General features: G+C 41.5%; 1 protein-coding gene across 4 annotated transcripts in view; it reads right to left on the bottom strand.

Moving 5' to 3' along the window:
• Nucleotides 1-23,302, bottom strand: part of LOC124056430 (sodium-coupled neutral amino acid transporter 3-like) — a 33,770-nt gene extending 10,468 nt beyond the window's left edge. Inside the window, exons 1-8 of one of the 4 annotated variants that reach the window (XM_046383847.1) lie at nucleotides 23,027-23,302; nucleotides 9,221-9,461; nucleotides 8,331-8,363; nucleotides 8,067-8,160; nucleotides 7,848-7,963; nucleotides 2,436-2,509; nucleotides 1,924-2,016; nucleotides 1,680-1,761 (exon numbers count right to left, since the gene is read on the bottom strand). In XM_046383847.1, coding sequence (XP_046239803.1) covers nucleotides 1,680-1,761; nucleotides 1,924-2,016; nucleotides 2,436-2,509; nucleotides 7,848-7,963; nucleotides 8,067-8,160; nucleotides 8,331-8,363; nucleotides 9,221-9,357 — 629 coding nt within the window. In that variant the 5' untranslated portion in view covers nucleotides 9,358-9,461; nucleotides 23,027-23,302. The other 3 variants (XM_046383849.1, XM_046383848.1, XM_046383850.1) reach the window with 3 other exon arrangements.
• Between the last annotated feature and the right edge of the window lie 2,592 nt (nucleotides 23,303-25,894).

Below are 25,894 nucleotides of genomic sequence, written 5' to 3'. Positions count from 1 at the left end.
TCACACTATGTCACTTCTATAGTGACAGCACAAAGCGCCACACATGAGTCGTTTATGAGCAGACATGGCTGTGGTGGGCGTCTCACTCTCCGCTCTATAGACTGAAACCAGGGCAGTACACACACTTGTTTCTTTAGTTCCTGCCTCTCCATTGTAATATATGTGAGAAACAGCAAAATGTCAGGAATGTCATCCCTCCACTGTACATTTTGAAGAGACAATCCCTCTGAGGCAAAACGCTCCATTAAACTCTTTGTCGTCCTATTCTCTCGAACCTGAAAAGTAGGTGGGGAGAAACTCTAAATGGGGTAAGGGTAAGGGGATAACATCAGACTCCAAATACCATCTGAGAGAGTTAGAGCTGTTTGTCTCTGAGGCCACCTGCACAGGCCAGTGATATCCCGTGGTTTACGTTCTCAGCCGTGGAGTCTTGCAGTGTTTTGATGTGAGTGTTTGCGGCCGTGCTGCTCTCCTCCTCCTCCAGGGTCACTATCACAGCTGTTCTCACGCCAGCTGCTCAGTACATCCAGAGCAGCACCAGAGACGCCAACTGGCACAGCCTGACAAAATCTTCTGTGGAGGCTAAAATCTCTGTGCACACAGGAAGGCTGCATGAGGTCCCACAGAGAAGTCACACAGCCAATCACCCTGGTTGTTTTAACGTTAGCAGGGTGTTTTCAACCATTGAGAGGCATTGGCAGTGTCTACAAATTCCACAGATGAATTCACACCATTTCAGGTTTTTTTTTTTCTTGAAGTACAAAAATTTGAAAATCCTGCAGGATTTCAGAGAGAATAACATCAGCTGATTGTGCTTATGTAGATGAAATTGGCATGACATTATTGAGCTTAAAGTTAGAATTAGGCCTGTGCCAAATAGTTCAAAGCTTCATTCATAACATTCATCCAATGCACAAAGACAGACAATCACACATGCTCACACCTAAGCATGCACAACCTAATGTGCTTGTTTTTGGGACCTTGGAAGGAAGCCGGAGTACCCGGTGAAAACCCACACAGGCACAGGGAGAACATGCCCAGACCGGGATTTGAACCCAGGACCCTCTTACAGTGTGAGGCAACAGTGCTAACCAAACTACATTTGTTGGTATGCTTCTTTCTTTCACACATTAATTTATTCTCTTTCATTAAGCCTGTTTCTCGTACTATCAATGAGCTGCATTTCATCAGGAATATCCTGTGAGGTGTTTACATTTTGTTTTTACCTCTCAGTAAAGAACTTTAAGTTGTTAGTGGGTCTGTCTACCATTCCCACCATTACCAATATTGCAGGAAATGATGGAAAAACAAGGAGCAGCCACAGTGGCCTTTTAGTTGAAGAGTTGCATGCAGCAGGCTGTCGGGCAACCTCTAAAGAAACTACTCAAGAAGTTTGTTGTAGTGTTAAACTACACTTGCTATTACTGAAATGAACGATGCTTGTTGCACATCAAGTAGAATTGAAATATTTAGGACTGTAACTTTAAACATGTTCTTTTGAAGGAAGAGGAAAAGTGTTCAGTTCAATCAGTACATTCCAGAAAAAAATGGATTTTATAATCTGCATGTAACTACAGATATCACGTAGTCCTTACCATGTAGCCATGTGTTCCCTGGATCTGAAGTCACTCGTGTTGCTGCATAATATGAATTAAAAGCAGCATGCACTGAACACTCACCCTGCAGGCTTATCCACCTTCAGAAAGGCCTGGATGACCAAAGGAAACTCATACTTGACTATGTACAGATAACTGGACATGGCTGTGGAAAGAAGAGACAAACACACTAATGAGTACTACAGTGTAACAATGAAAGCACCCGCACACACTAATCCCACAGAATACTATGACTATTATCCCAGAACCACCAGAGGAAATTTGTCTGTTTGTGTAAGTGTGAGGACAGATGATCATGTGACCTCACCTCCAATGTTCTGCAGCGTGATGGCAATACCTGCCGCCATCTTCCCCGGGGTCCCGAAGGCCCTGTAGCCCAGTTGCTCATATGCACGAATCCCTGAGCAACAAATACAAGATTAAAACCTTTACAGCGTAGGGGACTTTAAAGACAATGTAGACCTCATTATGCTTGCTGTGTATCATGTCATAGAGTATTCAGGGTTCGCACAGTGAGATTCTAGAATCTGAGTTGCTGCTTTGCAGTTGACACCACGACACTGGTGGGCGCCTTAATGCTAGAGAAAACAATATTGTTGGCACAGATCAGTGGTTTTAAAGACAGCTTCTTTCCTCATGCGGTGAGATTTTACAACCATCTGCGGGGCACAGTCCACAGCTGAACACTTGATTTTGATTTGACTGGAAAGCAAGCATCAATTTTGTCATCGTGTGCAGACGTACTGACGACTTTTGATGCATACGATAAATAAATTCCTTGAATATGTGAAGACACAGGTTGTCAGACTACATACATACCTACAATACCGGATGACTTGAGCAGTAAATGGATAGAATAGGACGAGAGGACCGCCACCACTGTCAGAAGCACTCTGAAACAGACATACAACAGCGGACATCTTCAGTACAACTGCCATTTCTTTTAATCATCCACAAGACAACTGAAACTCTCAGTCCTACATGTTTACATTCTTACCCTATACATTACTCTGTAGGCTATTTATACAGCTGCAGCAAAGGCATACATTTCTGCATGTCGTTACATAGATTGTCTTCTTCACCCTGGATTGTTACTCAAACTGAGCCGAGGAGGCTGCCCTGTCGGCCCCTCTGCCCTCTGACACGCTAAGTAATCACGCAACCACACGCCAGATGGACAGTTTCACAAGAAACATTTCCAATGCCACGCTGAGATTGACAGAATGAGGAAAATCCTTTTGTAAACATTAATCTTCTCCTCTTTGTTCCTCAGTGATGGAATAACCCACGTCAGTCACAGCAGCAGTCATTCCTTCCATTTTCAGTGAAAGAGTCGCCTCCTCCACAGGGACTGTACTCGCAGTCATTTCCTCTCCAGTGACTCATATTCACAGGTTTTACATGCTATTTCTCCTCATGCGTCCTGCTGCAGTGATACGCTTCTGCCTTTTCCATCTGACCACTGGATTTTTCTGTTTGGTTCCTGAAGTCATTGCAATCCACTGCTGAATCATATTCTACTGTTGCTCTCATTAAAAAGCATTTCAGATGAGTATGACATGATAAAGTATGATATGATGATATGGATGATAATCATTTTTTATGAACATACCTAACAATCCAGAGTGGCCATATTCAGAAAAACGAAAATGCACTCACAGAGTTCATAACTTAAGATATGACACAAAAATCAGCTTTTGTCTTCCTGATTGCTGCACGTGAAGCACCAGAAAAATGAAAGCAGAAAAAAAAGCTGCAAAATGAAAAATGGCACTCATCCTAATTCAAGACACTGACTAATTCATTTAATTTCCCAGGTTTATGCACATTTGTTTGATTTTAGGACACTGATAATGATGATGAGATTTCTCATTTCAAAGACCAAACAACACTTTGAAAAGCTGCTACATCCATTAACGGTGTTTGACTGGCTGCAATGGAAGCACACCTTTTACTGTGGTTTAAAAACTTCAGCAATTTAACGAAGACATTTAAGAGACATCACAAAACTTTTGTGAAAACCCCAATTTCTAAGAAGTTGAGATGCTGTGTAAAAAGTAAATAAAAAAATAACGATTTGCAAACCCTTTTTTAGCTGATATTCATACTGTATATACAGTACAACTTATTTAATGATCAAATAGTTCACACTAATTGGGGCAGCGCAGTGGCGCAGTGGTTTGCTCCTGGGTCCTGGGTTGGAGTCCGGGTCTGGGTTTGCATGTTCTCCCTCCTTGGGCACTCCTGGTACTCCGGCTTCCTCCCATAGTCCCAAAAACACGCATGTTAGGTTGATTGGCTACTCTACATTGCCCCTAGGTGTGCGTGAGTGATTGTCTGTCTTTGTGTGTCAGCCCTGCGACTGACTGGTGACCAGTCCAGGGTGTAGCTCCAGCCCCCCCGTGACCCTGATGGATGAAGTGGTTCAGAAAATGGATGGAAGGACAGTAATTGTTGAAGTTTTGAAGATGAAAATGAATTAAGTTGCTTCATAATATGTTACACGTTGTCAGTAAGAGACAGACCTGGACTGCAGCTGGGCCACTGTAGTACCTGCACTTTTTTACTACAAAGATAAGCTGCATTTGGCCCTGAGGTTGGTCAGCTGGTGAAGATGGTTAATGCTGGTTTTCAGCATTGTCAGTTACATTTATTAATATTTCTCCAGATCCTCTACAATTTTTAATGATATTATGGATTGTAGACAGTGAAATCCCTGAGTTCCTTACAACTGCGTATTGAGAAATGTTGTTAAACTTGAGGACAATGTGCACACGCAGTTCACAAAGCGATGAACACTGCCGCTTGTGTCCCCTTCATCCTGGCACTATCACCTGCTGCCAATGGACAGTCTCAACATGAAATCTTCTGTCTTTATACTGTATTCAGCTGAAAATAGACAAAAGGAGGAAAGAATATACAAATCATTGCATTGTGTTTATTCATGTTTTACACAGCATCCCAACCTTTTTAGAATGCAGGTTGTTGAGTCCTCTGCATGATTAACTTCTGATCTACTGACTTTCCCTCACCCAGTCCACCCCGTTCCAGCTATTTTCTATTTTCTTCCTCTTTTGTTGTTAATGTTGGCAACATTAGCTTTCTCTCTCTCTCTCTCTCTCTCTCACACACACACACACACATTCATTCTCTGTCTCTCTCCATTCCTCTTTCCTTCTCGAAAAGCCAAACAGCACGTCTTTCATCTGGACTTCGACTCTCGGCCAGTTAGCGTGTGGGGGGGTTGTGTGTGTGTTTGTTTTTTTCTTCCTTGTTTAGCTTTTTTTTTTTTCCAGGCTGTGTGGAAGAATGCTGGCTTGACTTGCGGTGGAGGATTTAGTAAGTCAAGTGGCAGTGGGAGGACAGATCTCCTGACAGTCAGACAGACTGACACACTTGGGTCACTGTAGCTCTGCTCACAGCTTTCCACCCTGCTGCATTCCTGACCGGGCTGGTGCTGCTGACCCGCTGAAGCCTCTGCAACCGCCAACAAACATCTGAAACACTGGGCCACAAGTGAAACAGAGACAAAGGACATTCCGAAGCAACTACTAGATGTAATAAATCTAGTCAGTTCGTTAAGTGTAAGAACATGTGGTTCTCACTGTTGTCCAAAAACTCTCCTTACTTCACCTATGCTCTCACTACAGTCTGTAAGTATTGCAACATCTAATACGATAAAAGATGTACTCAGCGCCATGTAAACAGGCCTATTGTTCAGCTAATCCCGAACAATAACACCAGTCTCAATTTTCTTTCTTTTGAGAACATGTTCATAGTATATAAATATAAATATTAATCAAATATTAATGAAGGTGAAGTGGACTGATGCATCCTGCTTCACATCAATGTACAAAGCACAAAGTATCCTTCAAAGGCGAATGTGCAGAGGATGGCAGGCAGGCAGGAGGTGAAGAGGTCAGTGGACAAGAAGAAGAATCAGCTTTACCGACAGTATATATATTTTTACATACACACACTGAATTCGTCTTCTGCATTTGACCCATACTTAGTTGAACACACACATGCAACACCCGGCAAATTACATGCAGGACAGCCGATATGACAAAATACTCAGTACCAGGACTTCTTTTTCTGTTGATATTTTTTGCCTTTGTTCACATCCCCATGTTTGAGCAAACATGGTTGCCTCATTTTTAGCTCTCCTGTCCCCTTTGGGAGCAAGATCTAAAGTTCCAATATCCAAGATCCAATATTTTCTAAGGCGATTACCAGCCTGCAGTCCAGTCTGAAACACAAAAAAAATGGCCAGCATTCCTTTGATAAATATGTCACTGACCCTGAATGTATTACTCAGTAGCTGCTCTATTGTTTGCTACAAGATTGTGCAGATAAGAACACAAAGACGCAGCCTTTCATCTCTAACAGGATGAATAAATACACCCATTCTGCTGCACTCAGTCACGTACTATTATTTCGCATGTGATTACATGTATTTATCATTTCAACTCCTGTGTGGCCAAGTGTCAAACACACTGGTGACATGAGGTCCAGCCAGTCCACACGGCAGCTTGAAAAACCACAGTCACACAACTCAGCTCACAATAAGAAGCTTTTTCAAACACAAGGGAAAAATCCTATGGACATGACTTCCCTGAAAAAGAGCTCCAACAACATCTTTGATATTTTAGGGTGGTTTGTAGCTGTTAAACATTAAAACTACATCACATGTCATCACATGACTTTGATTTAAAACTTGGATGCTAACATGAATGTTATTACTTTTCCATTGTGGAGTTTGCTGAGTAATTAAGTAATTGCCTCTCCTCACCACAGCTACAAATCCAATTAAAGCAAGCCATGGGTTAGACAAACATCCAAAACATTGTCTCACCGCAGCTCTATGTTGTAATTTTATTCAGGGATGCTTAGTTAAACAAACAGCAAACCATGGGTTTTCTAAGAAATGTAATACCGGGAAGCTTACTGCAGCGCCTTTTCATCTTTCACACAGAAACACCTAGCTCAGCCTGTTTCAGCAGCTGCCACGTTACAATCTCGCACCGTCAGGAAGACGTGTCAAAACAGCATGAGGAAGGCAAGGAGGTGAAGTGTGGATGTCGTGACTGCTGTTTGGTGAGATCACCCTCTGGAAACAGCGGCCGCATTATTTTTCAGATACAGGCAACAAAATTGAGTCTCCTAGCTGGAAAGTCCATTAAAAGAGAGGATATTTTAAATGCAGCGACATGTATGTAAGACATAAATGAGGGTGGAAAGCTTTGACAGACCAACATTCCAACGTTGTGCCATCACTATACTTTGGAAGCACAAGAAATCAAAGTTAAGCCCGCTAGATGAAAACTTGTGCTCCTTGATGGCAGGCGGAATTCTGAGACGGACTGGATGGTCAACAAACACACCTCAAGCATTCACCTTTAAAAAGATAAGCAAGATAACTCATCAATAACCATAAAAAGAGAAAAATTAATGCTACTAACAAGTCTGGTTTGTGTAGCTAAAACCTGATAAAGCTCTGTTGTTCCAACACTATAAAAATGTTTCTAGTATTACGGCAAAAACTACAGTGGAACTGCAGTTTATTTTCATCACGTACACCACACTGATAGCGTAAATACTCAGTAGACATGGCTAACCATGCCATAGGAGGGCAACACCAGAAACAAGGCTACAGTATCTTTTCCTCCAAACGAAGTTTTATAAAGTGTTTGCTATGACTCACTGTCATAATTCCTGCATAGAGTCGAGGTGTAAGAATTCACTGCAGCTCAGACTGACCTTCAGTGCATCTGCATTAAAATATAAATGATGAACCTGGAAGCTGGAGTGTACTGTGATGTCACTACCCTGACAGACAATGCTGCTGTGGAGGCTTATAAATGTTAAGCTCCTCATGTATACAGCACATGCACCCAGTGGTTCAACACACGGCAACAACGTTATTATTTTCTGCATCAGTTACTGCACAAGTAGCACAAGTAAATGATTTCCAGTATGCTAATGATTTCCAGTATGCTATTAATCCGAGCCTTTATTTATTAAACAAATGTGCCCCCTGCCATCGGATTCTGTGTCATAAATGGGGGCTGCTGCCTTGTTAATGCGAGACAATTACAGTACAATTAGATGTTATTTATGTGTGACGCAGACATCTACTGGAAGAGGGGTGAGATGTAAATCATTCATTCTAATGCTTCAGTAGTCATGGAATTACATATTTGGTGTATCAAAAGCATATGAATAACTTACAAAAACAGGACGACTCCTGTGTTGGCCATGGCGTACGCCAGTCCTAGGATTCCACTTCCCATGATAGCATTGCCCAGGTTGAAGACAGACATCCCAAACGAGGTTTTCCCCTCAAACTACAACCAAACCAAAGCAGAGGATTAAATACACTGTTTAATAGTACATGCAAGTACCCCATATATACATATGATATCAGTGAGAAAAGCTGTTTGAACTTACATCTGTGAAGCGTGTAGTCTTCTTGTCATCCACGCCTGACAAGAACTCCTGGCTCTCTGGGAGGTTGGCCCCTGTATTCTCAGTTCTGTGGGGACTAAATGGAAAGAAAGTGCTGTCTTGAAGCAACACCACGATAAGCAACACTCCTCCATATTCATTTCCTTTTTAATATATAACAGGATCTGGTCTAGAACAAGTTGACTGTCTGTGACTAGCATAGTGAATTTAAAACACAATCTCTATGCAGTATTATAACATACGTACCTATCATTCTGGGCACTATTGGGTACAGTCTCCCTACAAGCGGTGCAGGGAGAGGCCATCCATCACCCAACGAGTGCACAAAGTGGAAAAACAACACCTTCAGTCGTAATATAATAAGGCAGACAATAGAGTGAAGGAACCATCTATAATTCACTGTAAATCTGTTTGTGTCCCAGAGAGAAACATTTTCATTAAACCATTTATTACGCAAAAAGTGGACAAAAAAATAATTTGCTAGACAAACAGTGACATCAGGTGTTGAGCTCACTCTATTATCAAGCATAGATTATAGTACAAAGAGTGAGCCGGTAGGAGCTAAATGTCTTGCTCAAAGGCACATTACCAGGCATTTAATGGACATGTGGTATTTGCTGTTATACAGGGAGTGTGCCTGCAACCCTGCAGCTATGAAACAGTCACACTGGTGACAAGGCTGAACTGTCACCCCAGGCAGCAGGGTGACACAGTCAGACGCACCACAATGCTGCTATTTTATTTCTCTCCCTGATGTATTTCGAGCATCAGGGCCTTCTATTGAGCCTCGAGCTTATGTATCCAGAATTCCAGCACATCATATCTTGGCTTTGTAAGTGGTGGGCTGGTCCTGCTTGTGTTGATGGAGGCAAGCTCATGATTGGTAAAGAAAAAGGCAGAGGCTCCACATGAGGCCTATTTCGTTTGCTTGTCACACAGTGTACAGCGTGATGCATGAGAGATGTACTATTCAAAAGCCTGCTTGAATAGTGGCTACAGCCCTATGACAGAGGTCAGGATGTTCAGATGAAAGAGGTTCTCAAACTGACAATAATTATTTATCTCTTGTAAGAATAATGACAATACCTTTGAGCCGTAATGAACAGACCAACCAAGTTGGTCTGCATTATACTCACTTTTCACTGTCCCCTGCAATCGAAGTTTTGGCCAACGCTGTGATGTCCTCTCCAGCCTCATGGCCTTTTCCATTAGGAATGGCGTTCCCCTCAGCAGGGCCAGTTTCCACAGTGTCAGCGGGTTTATCCTCACTCATATCTGCTCAGGTGCCTTGGTGTGTATGTAACAATCGGTCTGTTCAAATGTGTGTGGCCGTGTCAATGTTTGTACTGAGTGACGTTTTTATTTCCCTCCCGGGATCTGTGGAAGAAAACATTTTAAAAAATTAGCAAAATATTTTGCAATGACACTTCTTTTTTAATATTATTAATATAATTTTATTTATAAAGTGATTGGGCAGATCACGATCACGTTTCATGAGATATGCAGTGATGACTGTATATTGTAGAAACAGAACTGTGAAATTCATAAGTTGAAGCAAATTTTAAATGACCCATATAAATATTTGTCATGTCATCATTAGCTTATTTGATGAAATAAAGTTGACATTTTGTCATAGGACAGCAACAACATCTAACTGTTTCTTGAGACTGAAATCCAACTTAATCAGAAAATAATCAGATAGGTACTAGGCAATAGCACTTGCAATGCTTTAATTAAAACACGTGGGAAGACAAAAGAGGCCACATTCAAGTGAGTCAGTATCTTCCTTAAGGCCCAACAGGGACGTGACTGAACTCCAAATCGCTTTATGACTGCTGACAGAGGGCATGACAAAGGAGATGTCAGGATGTAACGACAACACAGAATTCTTTGCACATCTATTAAAGTAATTAAGTGGCTGAATTACATAACTGTGGCTTAATTGGGACTATTGAAAAATCTGAACAAATCGTTCCCATTTCAAACACAGCTTGGGGATTCAGACAAAACATTCTGTGGTTTGTTTTTTGTAAATCACTGATACTGTAAATCTGTATGGATCTAATGTTGATCTCACAGACTGACAACCATTTTTGTTTGTACCCTAAAGCAAAGACAACTGTTTTTGCAAATCCGATGAATAACTGACACATCAACTGACAGATCTACGCTCTTTCAATTAACTGTGGCCTCTACTTCCTGGATATTCTGTTGTTGTGTCTTAGCTGGCCAGTTGGCTTGTGGGGCCCAGAAAGACTCCTGTGACATGTATCTCCTGGATGCTGTTGACCAAATCTCCCTGTCTGGCTGAAGCTCAATGATCTCCTTTGCTTTGCTGCATAAACAGCACTGGAGGTGATAATGGAGAACACGTTGGGGGCCATAGTGGAGGAACTCAGACAAACCACTGAAACCCACCACACTGAGATAAATAGAACCAGCTAGGACCAGCTACAAACCAGTTCTAGCCGTCTTTGTGCCCCCATTTTTCTGCTTGTCACTTTTCTCTTGGTTTCCTCTTTTATTGTGGAGGGTTCAACATTGCAACAATGCTCAGGGTTTTCTGTACTACCGTTCCTGGCAACCACTCAGCTGTCCTTTTCCTCTCAGTTTTCTTCCGCTTCACAGCCCACTTTTTGTTTTGTTTTTTTAAATGTGGCTTTTTGTAATATTATTTTAACAAACCAAGCACAGTGTAAGGTGAACAAACCTTGGTCTTCAACTAGCAGTCCTCTGAACCTGTCTTACCAACCACTCTGCTGTGAGCTTCACTGCACTGCCAGGCCTCTCGGTGTGTCTCTGGCTAAAGCCGGGCAACGTGGTTGGGCAGCAAAGCACAGCGCACAATGGCACATGTTGTGTGGTTTCCTGGGAACGGGTTGGAGAACAGTGGTACTATTGTGCCAAGCATCATTATACTGCCGGGGCCCCCTTGGCTGTAGTTCGCCAGGCCACTCGAGAGGCTGAAAAGGTATTTCACTGGGCTCTAATTGAAAAGACGCCACCTTGAATTCAGCAAATGCCAGTATCCTGAATTCATGCACAGTTGTAGCAGAGTTGCTGACGGTAGCAAAGGCAGAGGCAGGGCCCCTCTCATGGGACAAATCACTGCACAGAACCACACTGCCACTCAGAGAGTCTACAAATCACGAGGAGGTCGGGGGGGAGCCATTCAAGGACAATGCACGATGGGTTGCGCAGCTCCAAGGATGCGTTGTGACTCCTACAGTCATTATGTGCGATAACAAAGAAAATGCACAACACCCTTGGAAATAGTTGAGTGAAAACCCACTCATTCAGAAACTTTTATTTTTAGAAAGCTTGTTCTCCAAGCTGGCCTCAAGTCTGAAGCAATTGAAGGTGAAACTGAGGTAGCTGAGATTCTCCTCTAGGCAACAGAACTTCTCATATCAGGTATTATTTGGTAAACAACGATATCTGTACTGAAATAATACAGATTCAGTTGAAGATATAAATGTTGCTGGCTAGGACCAATATAAGGATCTAATGGGACAAAGCCTGTATGGAGTCCTATTGGCACTCATGAATTATTCATGTAATAATATAGACCCGATTTGCACGGATCTACTTTCACATGAAGTCAGACTACACACTGTATATCATTGGCCACAACCTTAATTCACCTATCCGCAAAAATGAACAAATGAATTCAGCTCCACAGTCTTGAACACCAGTTACCATAGCACCATTGTGGCATGAAACAGAGGGAGAGTTGTGTGTCCATAAGGAAATGCTCAGCACAAGTGAACTGCTCTGTAGCCTGCAGACACTATGTCATCTGAAAACACATCACAGCTATCGACGGCAGCAATCACAGTTTAGCCTGACTTCAAAACATCTTGTATCCAAGAGAAAAAAACTTTGTTATGAGAGCAAACTCTCTCTTTCAAGATTTGCACACGGGCTTATGTAATTATCTAATTGCACTTTGTAACATTAAAGAACACAGAGTGCCTGATGTTGGTTTGCATCTTATCTGAGATATGACGTTTCCATGGAACACGAAGAGCCTATTTATTCATACCACTGTGGACATGATTTTAACAGTATCCAGGTTTCTGATTATGTGCCTGCAACTGTGTTGTTTCCTCATTATCTCAGTCACAATGTTCTCTACTAACAAAGAATAATCAGAAAGCCGGATATGGTGTTTACATGCCACAGTATCCCAGTTTCTATCAGAGTGCTCCTGGTAGCATAACCAGGTTTCTAAAACCAGGATATGATAGTTACATGCACAACACATAACTGGGCTGACAGGGCGATAATCAGTCTTCCACTACAGAGACTCTCAGTAGTACCAATAAATATAAACTACACTTCTCAGGAGTGCAGTCTAACAAAGCTATACAGCAAAAAATGAAGCGAAATAAGAATAAACAACAGCAGGACTTGATCGAATAAAGATCATCATTAGAAATCCAGTTTTCTGACATCCTATGCAAGAGTTAATGCTACACTGTGATGCTCTTGGAGGGAGTAAACGAGACTTTTCACAGCAACAGTAGGGGCTATGTTTATTCAAGCCCTCGTCCAAAACATCTCCTCGGTTTGCCAACACACAAGCGAGTGCATGCGCCTCAGTTCGCCGGTTCTGATGTCAGCAGCTCTGTCGAGAGACGTCATTCCACAAGAAGGAAAACGGAGCCAGTCAGTTCCACTGATTGTTATTCCTCAACTGATACCTGTACCAAGCAGCACTGCGCATGATGATTCATCCTCACTTATCGCTATGCATGTGTGAATTTGTGTTTCTAGTTCATCTCATGAATAATTAAATGTGTGGCTTTGCAAACGTGTGTGTGTGTGTGTGTGTGTGTGTGTGTGCGTGTGTGTGTACTTGATGACATTCTCATATGCCTCTGGCCATGTAAGCTTTCTTAATCAAGTCTCCACTGTAATTTCCCTTAATCTGCTAGAGTGGACAATCACTGACCGTTTTACACTCTTTTTTTCTCACACCCAGCAGTGAAAGCAGAGCTTGAATAAGCTTGAATAACCTTCCTCTACAGCATTATCATGTTCCTGCAGGTCAGTTGAAAGACGACAAACGTGTTTCATTGCAACAGTTTTGAAAAATGAAAAAGAAAGCCACTTCCTTAAGGATTTTTTATGGTGCTATAGCTGCCTTGATTGTTTTATTTTAAGTTGCTGGAAATTATGACAAACAGCAAATTCCTCATCCCTCCTTTACATCCATGAACAGGAAGAGCTTTCCTGCAGATTAAGAGATTGCACATGCCTACAATTTCATTGATGAGCAGCTAATAGATCTATCAGAGATCATTTTAGTGGAAAACAGTGGGCTGAGACTTGGGACCTCTGACAGTCTGGATGATGGTGTAGATCAGATTAGGGCCCATCTCGCCCAAGCAGGAAATCAGGATCAAACAGCTCAGGTCACTCCATACACTCTAAAAATAGCTGCAGAGGAGTGAATGGCCTTGTTGTAACCTCACATCATGTCACACAAAGCTGTGTTTAAGTGCTGCCGCATGTGCCAGTGAACACAGCAGCTGCCTCAAATAAGCAGTAAACAGTCAGTGAACACCACATCCAACAACCATCTGTCTGTATTCCGGTTCTCCACACCAGTGTGAACATAAATACACATAATGACACACACATAAAGACATACGCAGTGTGACTATGGGTAAAATGTTCATGCTGTTTTCGAATGAATAAAACGTCCCAAAAGACTACAGACAGGAAATAAAATGTGTAACTGAGAACCAGTGAACTATTCTCTGCACTGCTGTAGAACATAGTGGAGATGCTACTGTATTTCAGCAGCAGCACTTCAACTTATTTTCTGAAGAAAAAGAGCCCGAGTTAGTAAACTGTTACTAAATTCTAGGGCTGAACAATTAGTCAAAATATTATTGGAATGACAATATGGCCAAGTGCAAAGTCCAAATAACAGGAGCTGCAGTTTGTTAGTATCAATAATGTCATATTCTCCACACGTAAGGGAACATGCTTATTTGAAAGACATTCAAAAATCCTATTTTTTCATTTTTATAACAGAAAATGAAATGCAAAAATAACCATTTCCATTATAACTGAGACTAATATTGCAATATCTGTCAAAATACTAAATTTTTCCAAACCATTTATCCCTCACATTCATGCACATCGCAATGTCCAATTTAACAGACAAACTGATGAATAACATAAACCTGTAATGGCTAAACCATCCAGGTGTTCTTATTTAGGAAACACTGAAGATATAATTTAAGGCTCTGCACTTGCCCACACAGGTGTTTTCAATCATGGTGGGCTGAGCAATGAGGAATTAGGTGTACTGTGTTCACTGTGTTCATAAGAATGGTTAAGAGGAGGTCTCTGTGGTGGTCTAGAGATTTACTGCACAGACTGTTCAACAAATAAACATGAAGCTTACCAAGCTCAGGCTGAGAACCTTTGTTGCTTGTTGTTCCCCATCTCTGTGCCATTATGCCCTGTCATCCCTCCCTCTGCTGTTGGCTAAGTACAGTAAAACTGAGGATTATTCTAACTGTGACTGTGACTCTCTCATTAGGCACAACTTGTCTTATAGGCCACCATAGCCTCAGTTTCCCTCAGTGTTTTTCTGCCATCCCTCTCTCTCTCTCTCTCTCCCCCACTCCCTCCCTCCCACTCTGTGATTAGCCAGCAGGGAGAATAAGAGATTAACTTCTGACTAGGAGATTTGTATGTCAGCTTTAGAGATGCTCCTCATCTCCACAGTTCCTATAAGCTGCTGTGAGACGTCAGAGGCTGCAAAATGATGCAGGATGCAGTCTCAGTCAGCGTGTTTAAATATCCACTATTAGGTGGAAAGTGTAAGAAAGTCAAGTGTTTCGGAGAGAGTCTCTAATCGGGATTATTGTTGTGTTCCAAGCAGGCAGAAGAAATTGCAGTTATTGAAGTGTGCAACTTATGTGTGAAAAGATGAACTGAATGGCACACTGTCAATGAAATGGTTATCTGGCTTAATACACACATTAGCACATCTATCTTCTGAGGTTCTCTCTTACATATTCACACACAAAAAAACACTTGTATATAACCACGTAATACATATCTGATTTTAAAAACAACATTAATGATCAATATACAGTTTTACCAAAATTGGCTTGGTTGCTCCACATCCCGTTCTAATCTTGACTATTATTCACTGATTTCACTAAGTACCGCAGACAAATCTTCCTGCCATATAATGATCATATTAGCTGAACAATATTTAAACCGCCATTTTGTCTCACTCCACCATCACTGAAATTCACTCCAATCGGTCACACTTGATGGAATTCTGACTGGTTGCTATTAATATGGTTCTACCCCCACAAATCTGCATATATCTGGTCAATGCCAAAGTCTTAACTCAAATAAATCTCCTGAATTAATGTTAAGTTGCTCCACCTGCATTTAGTTTTTGTAGTTGTTCCAATTTAATCACATCAGAAACAAAAGTTAGAATCTTCTAATGGCCCTAGTTTGATTCCAGCTAGCATTTCCTGTCTGTTCCTATGTATTATCAACACTCTACAAGGGAAAAAATACAAAAACAAAACAAAAAAACAACAAAAATTAAGGAAGGAGAGACGTGTTTATGAATTACTGAACAACAAACAAACACAAACAAAACATTTAAACAACAAAACCTGATCAAAAACCTGATACATTGTTGTGACCTGTTGAGTTCTGAACAGGTAGCAAAATTCTTATCACTCAAATGGCAAACTCCTCTCCGTATTTGTTTTCTATTTGTTTTTGGTCACTTAAATTTGATTAAATCCTTACCTTTGTAAAAGTCAAAGAGGTCAAAAGTCCCTCAGTTTTGTCCTCTGGCCTAACAGTCAGGCTATAGCTCGAGGATGTCAAGTGCCTGCACATTAACGTGATCCTGGACGCAGGAAGGAGTGAGGCATGGGGCAGCGTGAATTGTCTTCGGAGTCTTGTGACATGCCTGAGTGGGAGCACCGGCCTGGTGACTCACTGAAAATGTGATTTATTTTTAGAATCACACAACACTTTCTGTCACTCTTGCTCAACTCCAACAACGGACACCCCACAGACAGGAAGGGACAGTGCAGCAGCAACGTAAGCACACACAGAAGACTGGGCTTTCAAACAGCGCAGATAAAAACAGCTACGAGGATGAGCCTGATGGTAGGAGTAAAGTCCTACGAGATGAAACAAGATCGGAGCGGTAAGATGTAGGACAAAAGTAATCAATACCATATTAAGTGACAGAATTACCTACAAGGAAGTGCAGTTCGCTGAGCCTTTCTTCAATTTGCACTTAGAATGTAATTAGCATCTGATTCACTAAATGGGACCAATTTGTTACTCGCTATTTAAACAGTAAGAGCTGATATAACGGAAGATTATTTTAAAGGAAATAAAAAAAGAGATGGAATAACACAGAAAAACACATTGCTGCAAATGTCTCATGAGAAGAGTTAGATCCCCATGCATTAGCCAAGTTTAAGTCTCATTCATTTAAATCTTTAACAAATAAAACATGGATGTTACCCAAATGCTATTGATATTACTTCTGATGATGACAAAAGCTATCATTTGTCAAAATAGATGCAATTTAAATAAAAAAAAAACATATACAGATCATATATGAGCCATTCTTTGAGAGGAATTTCATTTGAAGAAGCTAATATTCAGCCTTTCAGAGCTGCCATAGATCTTCTTTTTTAGGATGCTCCACAGATGCTCAATGATCAGGGAATGATGGGGGCAACACCACAAGTTTTTCTTTCTTTATGTTATGTATTTGTAGCATGGAATGGTACATTGTCCTGCACAAAAATAATTTTGTTCCAGAAAGCCTGAGTCTTCCTTCTCTACCATGGCAGGAAATAGTCGGTAGGAACATATTTTGTGTAGGATCACTCTGACTCCTTCAGGAACTCTAAAGAGGTCTACATTCTCACTTCCCAACAGTTCAGCCCAAAGCATGACTCTGCCACCTCCTTGCTGACACTGCAGTCTTGTTAGAACAGAGTGGCTATTCACCAGCCACCATCCATCCGGGCCATCCAGATGTCTTCAGAGAATAAAGCTGTTTTAAAATGAGTCTGTATGTATTTTCAAGCAAATACTTCTCTTGGCCAAAATACAGCCTTTTGCATGGCTGCAAGCCTCTGAAGGATTTTCCATTGGGAGGCAGCTGCAAAAACCTGTTAACCCGTTTAAAACTTCTTCTTTTAATAATCAGATGCCTTTTTTATTTCACAATCTTCTGGAGCTAATTCCTTTTAAATCCTTACAATTTGTGTAAAGGTTATTAAAACCAGAGAAATCAGTAATCAGGAAGACTTCCTCCTGTTATTCATACAGTCCTTCTTTAAACTCATCTGCATTGGCTCCAGGCTGCCAGGCTTGGTACATGTGTTCAAACAGCCAATTAAAGTTGAGAAATATAAAAAAAAGGCAAGGTATCACAAGTATGGATATAAATACTGCTCAAAGAAAAGATGCAGACTGGCATGTTGCTTGTGAGGTGATGAGCTGCTTGAAATTTTGGACAGGTTTTAGACTTCTGCACAGTCCCACATCTGTTTCAACAACACACTGTGTATGTAGAAGAGATTATTCGCTCGACTTCAGTGGGCCTGTAGCTGCCTTCCTCACAAGCTGTCTTCATCGCCTCTGTGCAGATCACACCAACACCCTGCTACGCTGTTTAACAAGCAAAACTGCAAATGAACAATCAGCACGGATTCTACCCTCGATTTCAAAAAAGTTATAACGATGAGTAAAACATAAATAACTAAATAACTAAAGCTGTATGCCTCCCTGAAGCTCAGTATCATCAAACCAGTGAATTCGCTGTGGACTACAGTGCTTCAAATATTGACATTCCTTCAAAAAAGTGACAAATTCTAAAGCATGGATGCTTCACACGTATCTTCAAGCTGACAGCACAAAAGATCTGTTCAATCAGCAGACTTTCAAGGTCTTTCTGTACCTGCTTTCTGTTCCTGAGTTGCAGTGTTGAATAATGGACAGAATACATTCAGATGTGACAGTGAAGTTAAGTGTTGACCGTTTGGATATAAAATGTTTTGACTTTATCATTTCATCCTACTAGAAATTTGTGTGAAATTTGGTCAAAACCTGCATGTGAATTCTTGAGTTATGTGTGGTCAAAGTGATCTTTAACCACCAAATTCTAATCAGTTCATCCATCATATCGTCTTTGTACCGATTTGAATTGAGTATATGTGAAAAAGGATCAGCAAATTTTCACATTCTGTTTCATTTATGCTTTACACGAGCGTCTTACCTTTTTTGGAACCTGGGTTGTAGGTTATATAGAGTATAGTGACCACATGTGTTTCATTACAAGATGCGTAGCACTGCGTAGATTCCCAAATGGGAATCATGGCGGTAAAGAGAAGAATCAGAGCCAGGAAGGAGTATAGTTGAAGTTAGATATTCAAAGACGTAATAATACACCTTAAACATACTTATTATGTTAACTTAAGCACTGGTAGCATTATCAGAGAAACAGGATGAATTTACAGAAAAGTGCTGAGACAGAGATGAATTTGTGTCTTAGTTAAACTGCAAGATCAGACTGAGGTTTCTGGCCAATGCATCAACTTATTGGGATGGATGAAACATCTGCTGACAAAGAGGACATGTATTTACACATGACACAAGTGTTCCATTCATTTTATTAGAATGAATTAACTAAGGGTGATAAGTACTGGACAGTAACGCAATGTTGCTACGGTGATGCCAAATCAAATCTGGTCTTTTCTGAGACTGCTGTCAAACACAGCGATGGAAGCAAATGCCAGTGCATTCACTTCCACATGAAGAAGCTTGAAAGTCATGGTCACTCTTCATTACAAGAACATTTAATAACTATATGAATATAATCAAAAAATAACCAACAAACAGCTTAGCACACGACGCTGCCGACACACAGCAGGTGTTGATGTATTGATGACGAATGATGTTTGCCAATCCTTTTTTCCTAGATAAACACACCAAATTCAGTTTAAGATGGAATACCTTATCGGCTGGACAATGATAATCACAATGATAATCGTCTGGACCAGACAATCACTGGAAAACAGAAGAATGGAAGTGTATAACTCAAATGTTTTTTTCTCTTTTCTTCGTTACACCATCCAGAACATGAAACATATGTAAACTGATACTGATTCACCCCCCCTGCCCCCCACCATCGATCAAGTCACGACAGGATGTTCCTTTCGTTCTCACAGTGAATGCCACGGCTCTCTACTATACCTACTATATCTACTACGTGACTAAACAATCCCTTCATGATTTCTTTTCTTTATCACAAAGGTAAATCATACACCTGCAGAATCAGAATTTATTCCATGTGCACACGGATCTCTAGTCAAATTAAGAGGGGAGGAGACAGGAGAACGAGCCATGAAGGCTTCTCATCCACTAACCTTGATTCAAAAAGAAGAAAACTCAGCATACTAAATACTTCTGCTGATAGCTTTGCTGCTGGCTAAATGTGATGGCTACAGACTGGAATGAGCCATGCGTGAATCGTTTCTACCTGAGAAGAACCATTTCCAGTTAGGAATGAGGGCCAGGACCTTTGTTGCATAGCACCCTCCCAGTAATCAAGTCAAGAGTCACTGACATTTATGTCACCATGTATTTTCAGTCTCCATCCCAATATTCTCCATCTCAGTGTGTTCACGCATACATGTACATGACAATACACATATTTATATTTGGCAAATTAAAAATGGCAAAAATTTCCTTGAACAGAAAATGATGCCATCAAATGTCTTATTTTGGTTAAAAACCTCAAAATATTAGCTATTTACTACATTTACTATTTTGTATGAGCGAGGAAAATAGCACATTTTCACACTAAAGTACCTTAAAAATTTGAGACTTAAATGATTAATCAGTTTTCAGAACAGTTGCAGATTAATTTTCTTTTGATCACTTAATCGACGCAGTGATACCAGTTTACCTAACGGGTCTTATTTGATATGAAAGAGACAGCATTTGTGCTTTGTACCCTCCAGACAATCAGCTGTGGTTATTTTACACTGTGTCTCCAAATGCAAACTGTCGAGGGACTGAGCACAAAGGACATCAGGGACACAGTTAAGGACACAGGCCTCTGTAAAGAAACTGTGTGCCAGTGGTAAATGAGTTAGAACAACAGGACAGAATGCAATCAGCTAACCATCCAGACGGTCCTTCCGCAACACCCCGCTGTTCAATGCCCGTTCTGTCTTCTCTCAATCATGTGCCCTCAGACAAAGCACCATCCTCTCCTGGCATCTGCCACCCGTCTCCCTCCTGCTTCCTCCTCATCACATGGGAGGAGAGCAATAGAAAGAGAACTGGAAGAACAACACTCACAGTGTGTGGCCACCATGGTGGATGTCGCACTGTTGACTCTGTCACATGCCACAGCAGCATGGAAGTCCAACTCTCAGTCCACTGACACAACTCCTGAGCACTGCAGGGACCTACTGTAAGATCAATGTGAGTCTTAAGTATCAAATTCCTTGTAATGAGCAAAGCCAAAGCTCTAGCTGAGGCTCAGAAGACTGTATCCAGACTCTGGGGTGCGTAAGGTGGCCCTATGGTAAGACTTCCTTCCTTCTGTCCTTTTTAAATGTGTCAATTCAGTCAGGAACTGCGAGGACAAGGGCTGTAGTCAACCAAAGAAAAGCTTGGCCGACTGGATTTCTTCCACTGTAATATTAGGATCATTAAGGTATTTCGAATGTGGTCAGACAGACAGATAAAACGGTGCATGTACGTTTTTTTCAGCCATTGTGAAATTGTAATTACATTAGACAGCCTTTCTCATAAGATTCTTCTCAACCTACTGCTGATTACTGAACAGGACATAGTTGAGGATATAATATTATATTTGTTAATCAGAGCTCATCTATTTATTTATCATAAATGGTAATTCAGAAATTCATAAATGATATCCTGCTGCATGTTCTCAGACGCCTTCAGGTCTTTCATAAACCACTCAGTACTTAAATATGCAAATATGGAAAACAGAAGGAAAGAATTAAAAGAATTAAGATAATATTTCCATTTACCTTTCCGATTCAAATCGACTATAAGAACAATGCCCAAAGCCAAACACAAGGATCCCACCCTTCTGCAGGTTAATGCCATCGACTATGTCACAGCAGGACGTTCCTTTCTTCTCACGGAAACACCACCTTCATGCTTTTTTTATTGCTGCAGAATAAAAATATTCCATGTGCACACCACACAGATCTCTAGTCAAATTAACTAGTTACTTAGTAACCCTTTATGTGTATGTCTCGTTTTGCGGTGAAGAGAACAGGAGGCAGGAGACGGAGCCATGAAGGCTTCTCATTCACTAACCTTGATTTAAAAAGAGGAAAACTCAGCATACTAAATACTTCTATTGACAGATTTGTTGCTGGCCAAGATCGATGGCTACAGACTGGAATGAGTTTGATTCAAGACATTTATATGACAAGGTATTTTCAGTCATTACACGTGTACATCACCACACACGCTTTCACTCTCAAACATGTACACAAATACAATGTTAAACATACAAAGGCAGGCTTTAATAACACTCCAGCTCAGCACTCCTGATGCTGGATCAGTCTGTTCACCCTGTGATTCCATCCCGGGGTCGGTCAGCACTTGGGCTCAGGACATGCCTGAGAGAGGACTCAGTCAATTATACCAGCAAAGGTTAAGCAGGCCAGAGATGAGCTCTCGTCAACTCTGGCCCATCAAGTGTGGCAATCACAGTCTCACCTGCTGCCCACAAGCCCATGAGGGGACTCATGGTGGGAGAGTGAAAGACTGGTGACTTTGTGTGCCGAATGAGACTCCAGAAACCATCCTGCTGTTAGAGTTTCATCCAGGCTCTGAGATGTTTTCCACCTAACCTCTGCTGGATGAATAAATAAATTTGCCAAAGGTTATGTTTTGCATGCATGTTACCTTCATGAGAAACCTGGTTAACTACAAGCATGCTATATAATGCAGTGCTTAAATGTATTGCCTTAAATCAGACCAATCACACAAAAATTAATACCTAAATGCTATATTTTCCCGTCATATGATCATGATTTTAAAGCTGCTTTGACTCTAGTTTGACTTGGCATCCCACCAAAAGCCCGAGTATGTCCCCCAGACTAGGGAAGATCATCATACATGAAGAACAGATGGCACCTGTAGCCAAGCTGTGACGTGGTGTGAGCCAGCTGTGGATACTTCGCCAGCACGACTTAAAAATATGGCAGGCAAAAATGAAGCTTTAAACTGTGTGATGCATTTGCGTGAGCCCGTAATGCCTCAAACATGTATTAATGAAACAATGTCAGTGTCATGCACGCATGCATGAAAAGCAGAACCAAAAAGCATCAGTAGTTCAAAAGGAGCTTCGAGTTGGTTCCTGCAATGGGCAAGTTTGGTCCCAATGAGCTACTCCACTCGTAGTGGCGAGAGGGGCACTGGGGTGACAGCTTTTAATGGGAGGTTTCACGCTCACCAGCTATCCTCTGAAATACAAAGTAAACATTTATCCAGATTCTCAGACCAGCCCCGAGAAAGAAAGCACTCACAAAAGAGGTCTGCGCTATCTAAAAAATGAGCCCTGAACATCAACAGTAGCCACAAATACCCACCTGCACGTGAAGATCAAGTGCAGCACGTTAATGTCACCCTTCTCCTTCTCCTTTACATTTAACTCCCGTTTAATGAATGTTATGGTCGGGCTTAACAAGCAGGTTGATGCTGCTCATACATGCTCAAAAAGCGACGCGTTGTTTTCATCTAAATGGTCTGATATTTAGGTCCTCGTGTGTGTGCATAAACGCATTCGTTGGTACGTTATATTACCAGGACTACACAGCGATGTTAAAGCGTACTCTAGTCTTTCGGTGCCTTACCAGAGAAGTACCAGTGCTCTCCTCCCAACTCCAAATATCTCCACACGTATCTGACGCCTCCTCCGCTCGCTGCTCGGCTCTGTCTCGACCCCGTGTCGTGTCGTCCTGCCTCTGTCCCTCTCCGTCCGTCCCACCAAACAGCCGTAATGTCATGTGTTTCTCAGTAAATTGTCCAACTAATCTTCTCAAAAGTGGGATGCGAAGAGTGTTCGGGTTCCGCCTACCGCACGCACGGCGACTCCAATCAAATTAATGCTGTGTATGCTGCGAAGCCAGCGCGCGCAGTGGCATGAGAGCCCCCCCCCCCCTCCCGTCATCACCTCCCGCCCCCTGTTTGGCACGCGCCTTCATCCAAATCGTCCAGAAACCGGTGCCTCGCGCTACACTGATATCAGCATTCAGTTAAAAGGTCACGAGCACCGCACATGTAAATGTCATTTCACACGATGATGTTCGCGGATTTGCTGTCGTGCTTGAGCGCGCATCATGAGACAATGAGACAGTGAATGACCGCGAGGAGACCACACACACACACACACACGCACTATGCGTCTATAAAATCTAATAGATTGATTCTCCTTTAATCAGGTCTAAAAATAGAATTAACGCGTACCTTTAAGGGAAAATCGGTCCTATTGCAGTGTGGTTTTTTGACACGCAATCAGCCACGTAAACAGCTGCCTGAGCCATGTGCCACAAAAGCCCACTGTTGCTTACGCACATAGGATAAGCTACGCACGCTCCATTTTCTAGGTCATCGGTGGTAGCGCGTTTTGATGTCACACCGCTCCGGGGATAGTCTCTTTTCTCTCTCCTCCAGCTCGTGTTTACCAAAGAAGACGCACACCTGCGGTCAAATTAGACTTGTAAACCTGTATCTGTATTCATGGGGAGGGACAGACGGAGCTAAACACACATTTTCCATGGAACACTGACATTAATTACATACTGTTTGTCTGCATACAAACACACACATAGACACTTACAATCTTGAACTGATAACTGATCTTTTCCCACCAGTGCTTGCAGGCACTTCTACATTTTCTCCCACAAATACCATCTTAACCAGCAACCGCAGTTTCCTTTGAAGCTGTCGCAGTAAACCTGACCTTGTGGAAAGCAGGGGACATTTAACCTCTGGGACATATAAGCTCAGCATCTGGTCTAAGGATGACACAGTGGGGAAGGGCTACCCATAGAGGAAAGGGCCAGAGATGCTGAGAAAGTGGCTGGTGCATCCCAGAGGTCAGCAGGGGAGCTCCACAGCTGCATGCTATAGTTCAAAGACAGGATCTCAAGTGCACCAATGCATGTGCTTTAATGTGCGGTTTAGTTTCCAAGTCTTCCGGTTGCTCATATTCCTATTCACAGATAACACGTTGGTATGCTAATTTAAGCACTGTCAACTAATGAGGAGGAGAGGGTGAACAGCAAAGGACATCTGGCAACTGGAGGCACAGGATTTTCATTCAGCTGTATGAACTCCCCCTGTTCTTTCTTCTTTTAATGGTGTCTGAAGGCTCACCTTAACTCACCTGTCTGTCAGCTTGAGAGGTGATGCGTTTGTAGTGTTCCAGAGGACTTTTCTGTCTGCCAAGAGCAGCACACAGCAAAGTGTAACCATAGAAACTAGGAGCAGCAAAGGTCTGCAACACAAATTAAATGACCATTGGGATGAGATGCTTAGCGACTAATGGAGTATGGCAGCAATTAATGTATTTAAGACAGGCATTACAGATTCAGCCATTACTTGGTTAACTGTGAGTCAGGTAATTAACTATACAGAAATGGATGACACTTAAAACACAACGAAATAAAAGTTTTGCATGCTGACATGTAACAAAGACAATGTTAGCATATTGATGTTTATTAGGTATAATGTTAAGCTCTGCCAAAGCTGGGTTTAGTGTGTTAGCATGCTAACAACTGCTAAATAGGTCTACAGCTAATGCATCACTGAGGCTGATGGCAACATCATTAGTTTTAGGGCCATTAAACAAATGTATTGAGCAGAGTGAAAAATTTGCCTGACAGCAGCACTGGCTGAGAGGATGAACATATTCAAGGATTCAAGGATTCAAGTAGCTTTATTGTCATTTCACACACGTAGAACATGAGTGGAACGAAATTAGTTTCCCCGGTCCCAGTATAAGCCCAATTGCCTAACAAATAAATATAAATATAAACAATGCTATGTAATATAAAAACAGTAGAATATAAAAAAATACAGTAGGTGATGTAAACATCAGTGTAAACAGTATAAAATTCATCCTATGGAGTGCATGAACTTTTCTGAGTTACTCCACTAAAGTCATACTCTAACGAACCCAACAATCAACTGACAAACAAAAAATAAGACCAAAAAATGAAGTAATAAATGTACATTTAATTGGGACCTTGCTCCATATTTGATAACAACGCTACTTTCACATTTATATTCTAATCTAGTTCTGGCATACTGTTGTTATGGTTATTTTTGACATCTCATTCAAAAACTCACGTTGATTTGTTCATCAAAAGCAGTTTCGTTTTGGCTTGTTCTCACCGAGAGAATGTGGCAGTGAGGACTCACAGAAGAAATATGAAGTCATTTTTGTACAAACTGCACACTGTTGGGCCTGATGTATTTCATCAACAAAGCAGTACAGCCTTCTGAACGGCTTTGAATGGATTTCTGAAAACAATGGGAGCCCGTGACTTCTGAGAAGTCAGGCAAACCTGCATAACAACATAAGGGTTTATAACTTTGTGGGAAATACATAAGTGGATTTAGAGTTTTCAAAGGCAAGTTTAAAAAAAAATACAACTGGCCCTTTTATTTTTTAAGAGCACAAATATCCTCTTCTCTTCTTAACACTCTTGCACCCC

The sequence above is a fragment of the Scatophagus argus genome, chromosome 3 (genome assembly GCF_020382885.2).
Source record: "Scatophagus argus isolate fScaArg1 chromosome 3, fScaArg1.pri, whole genome shotgun sequence".
NCBI classification, from domain to species: Eukaryota; Metazoa; Chordata; class Actinopteri; family Scatophagidae; genus Scatophagus; species Scatophagus argus.
Note: the sequence above shows the minus strand (reverse complement) of the source record. Positions and strands in the feature narration are given on the sequence as shown.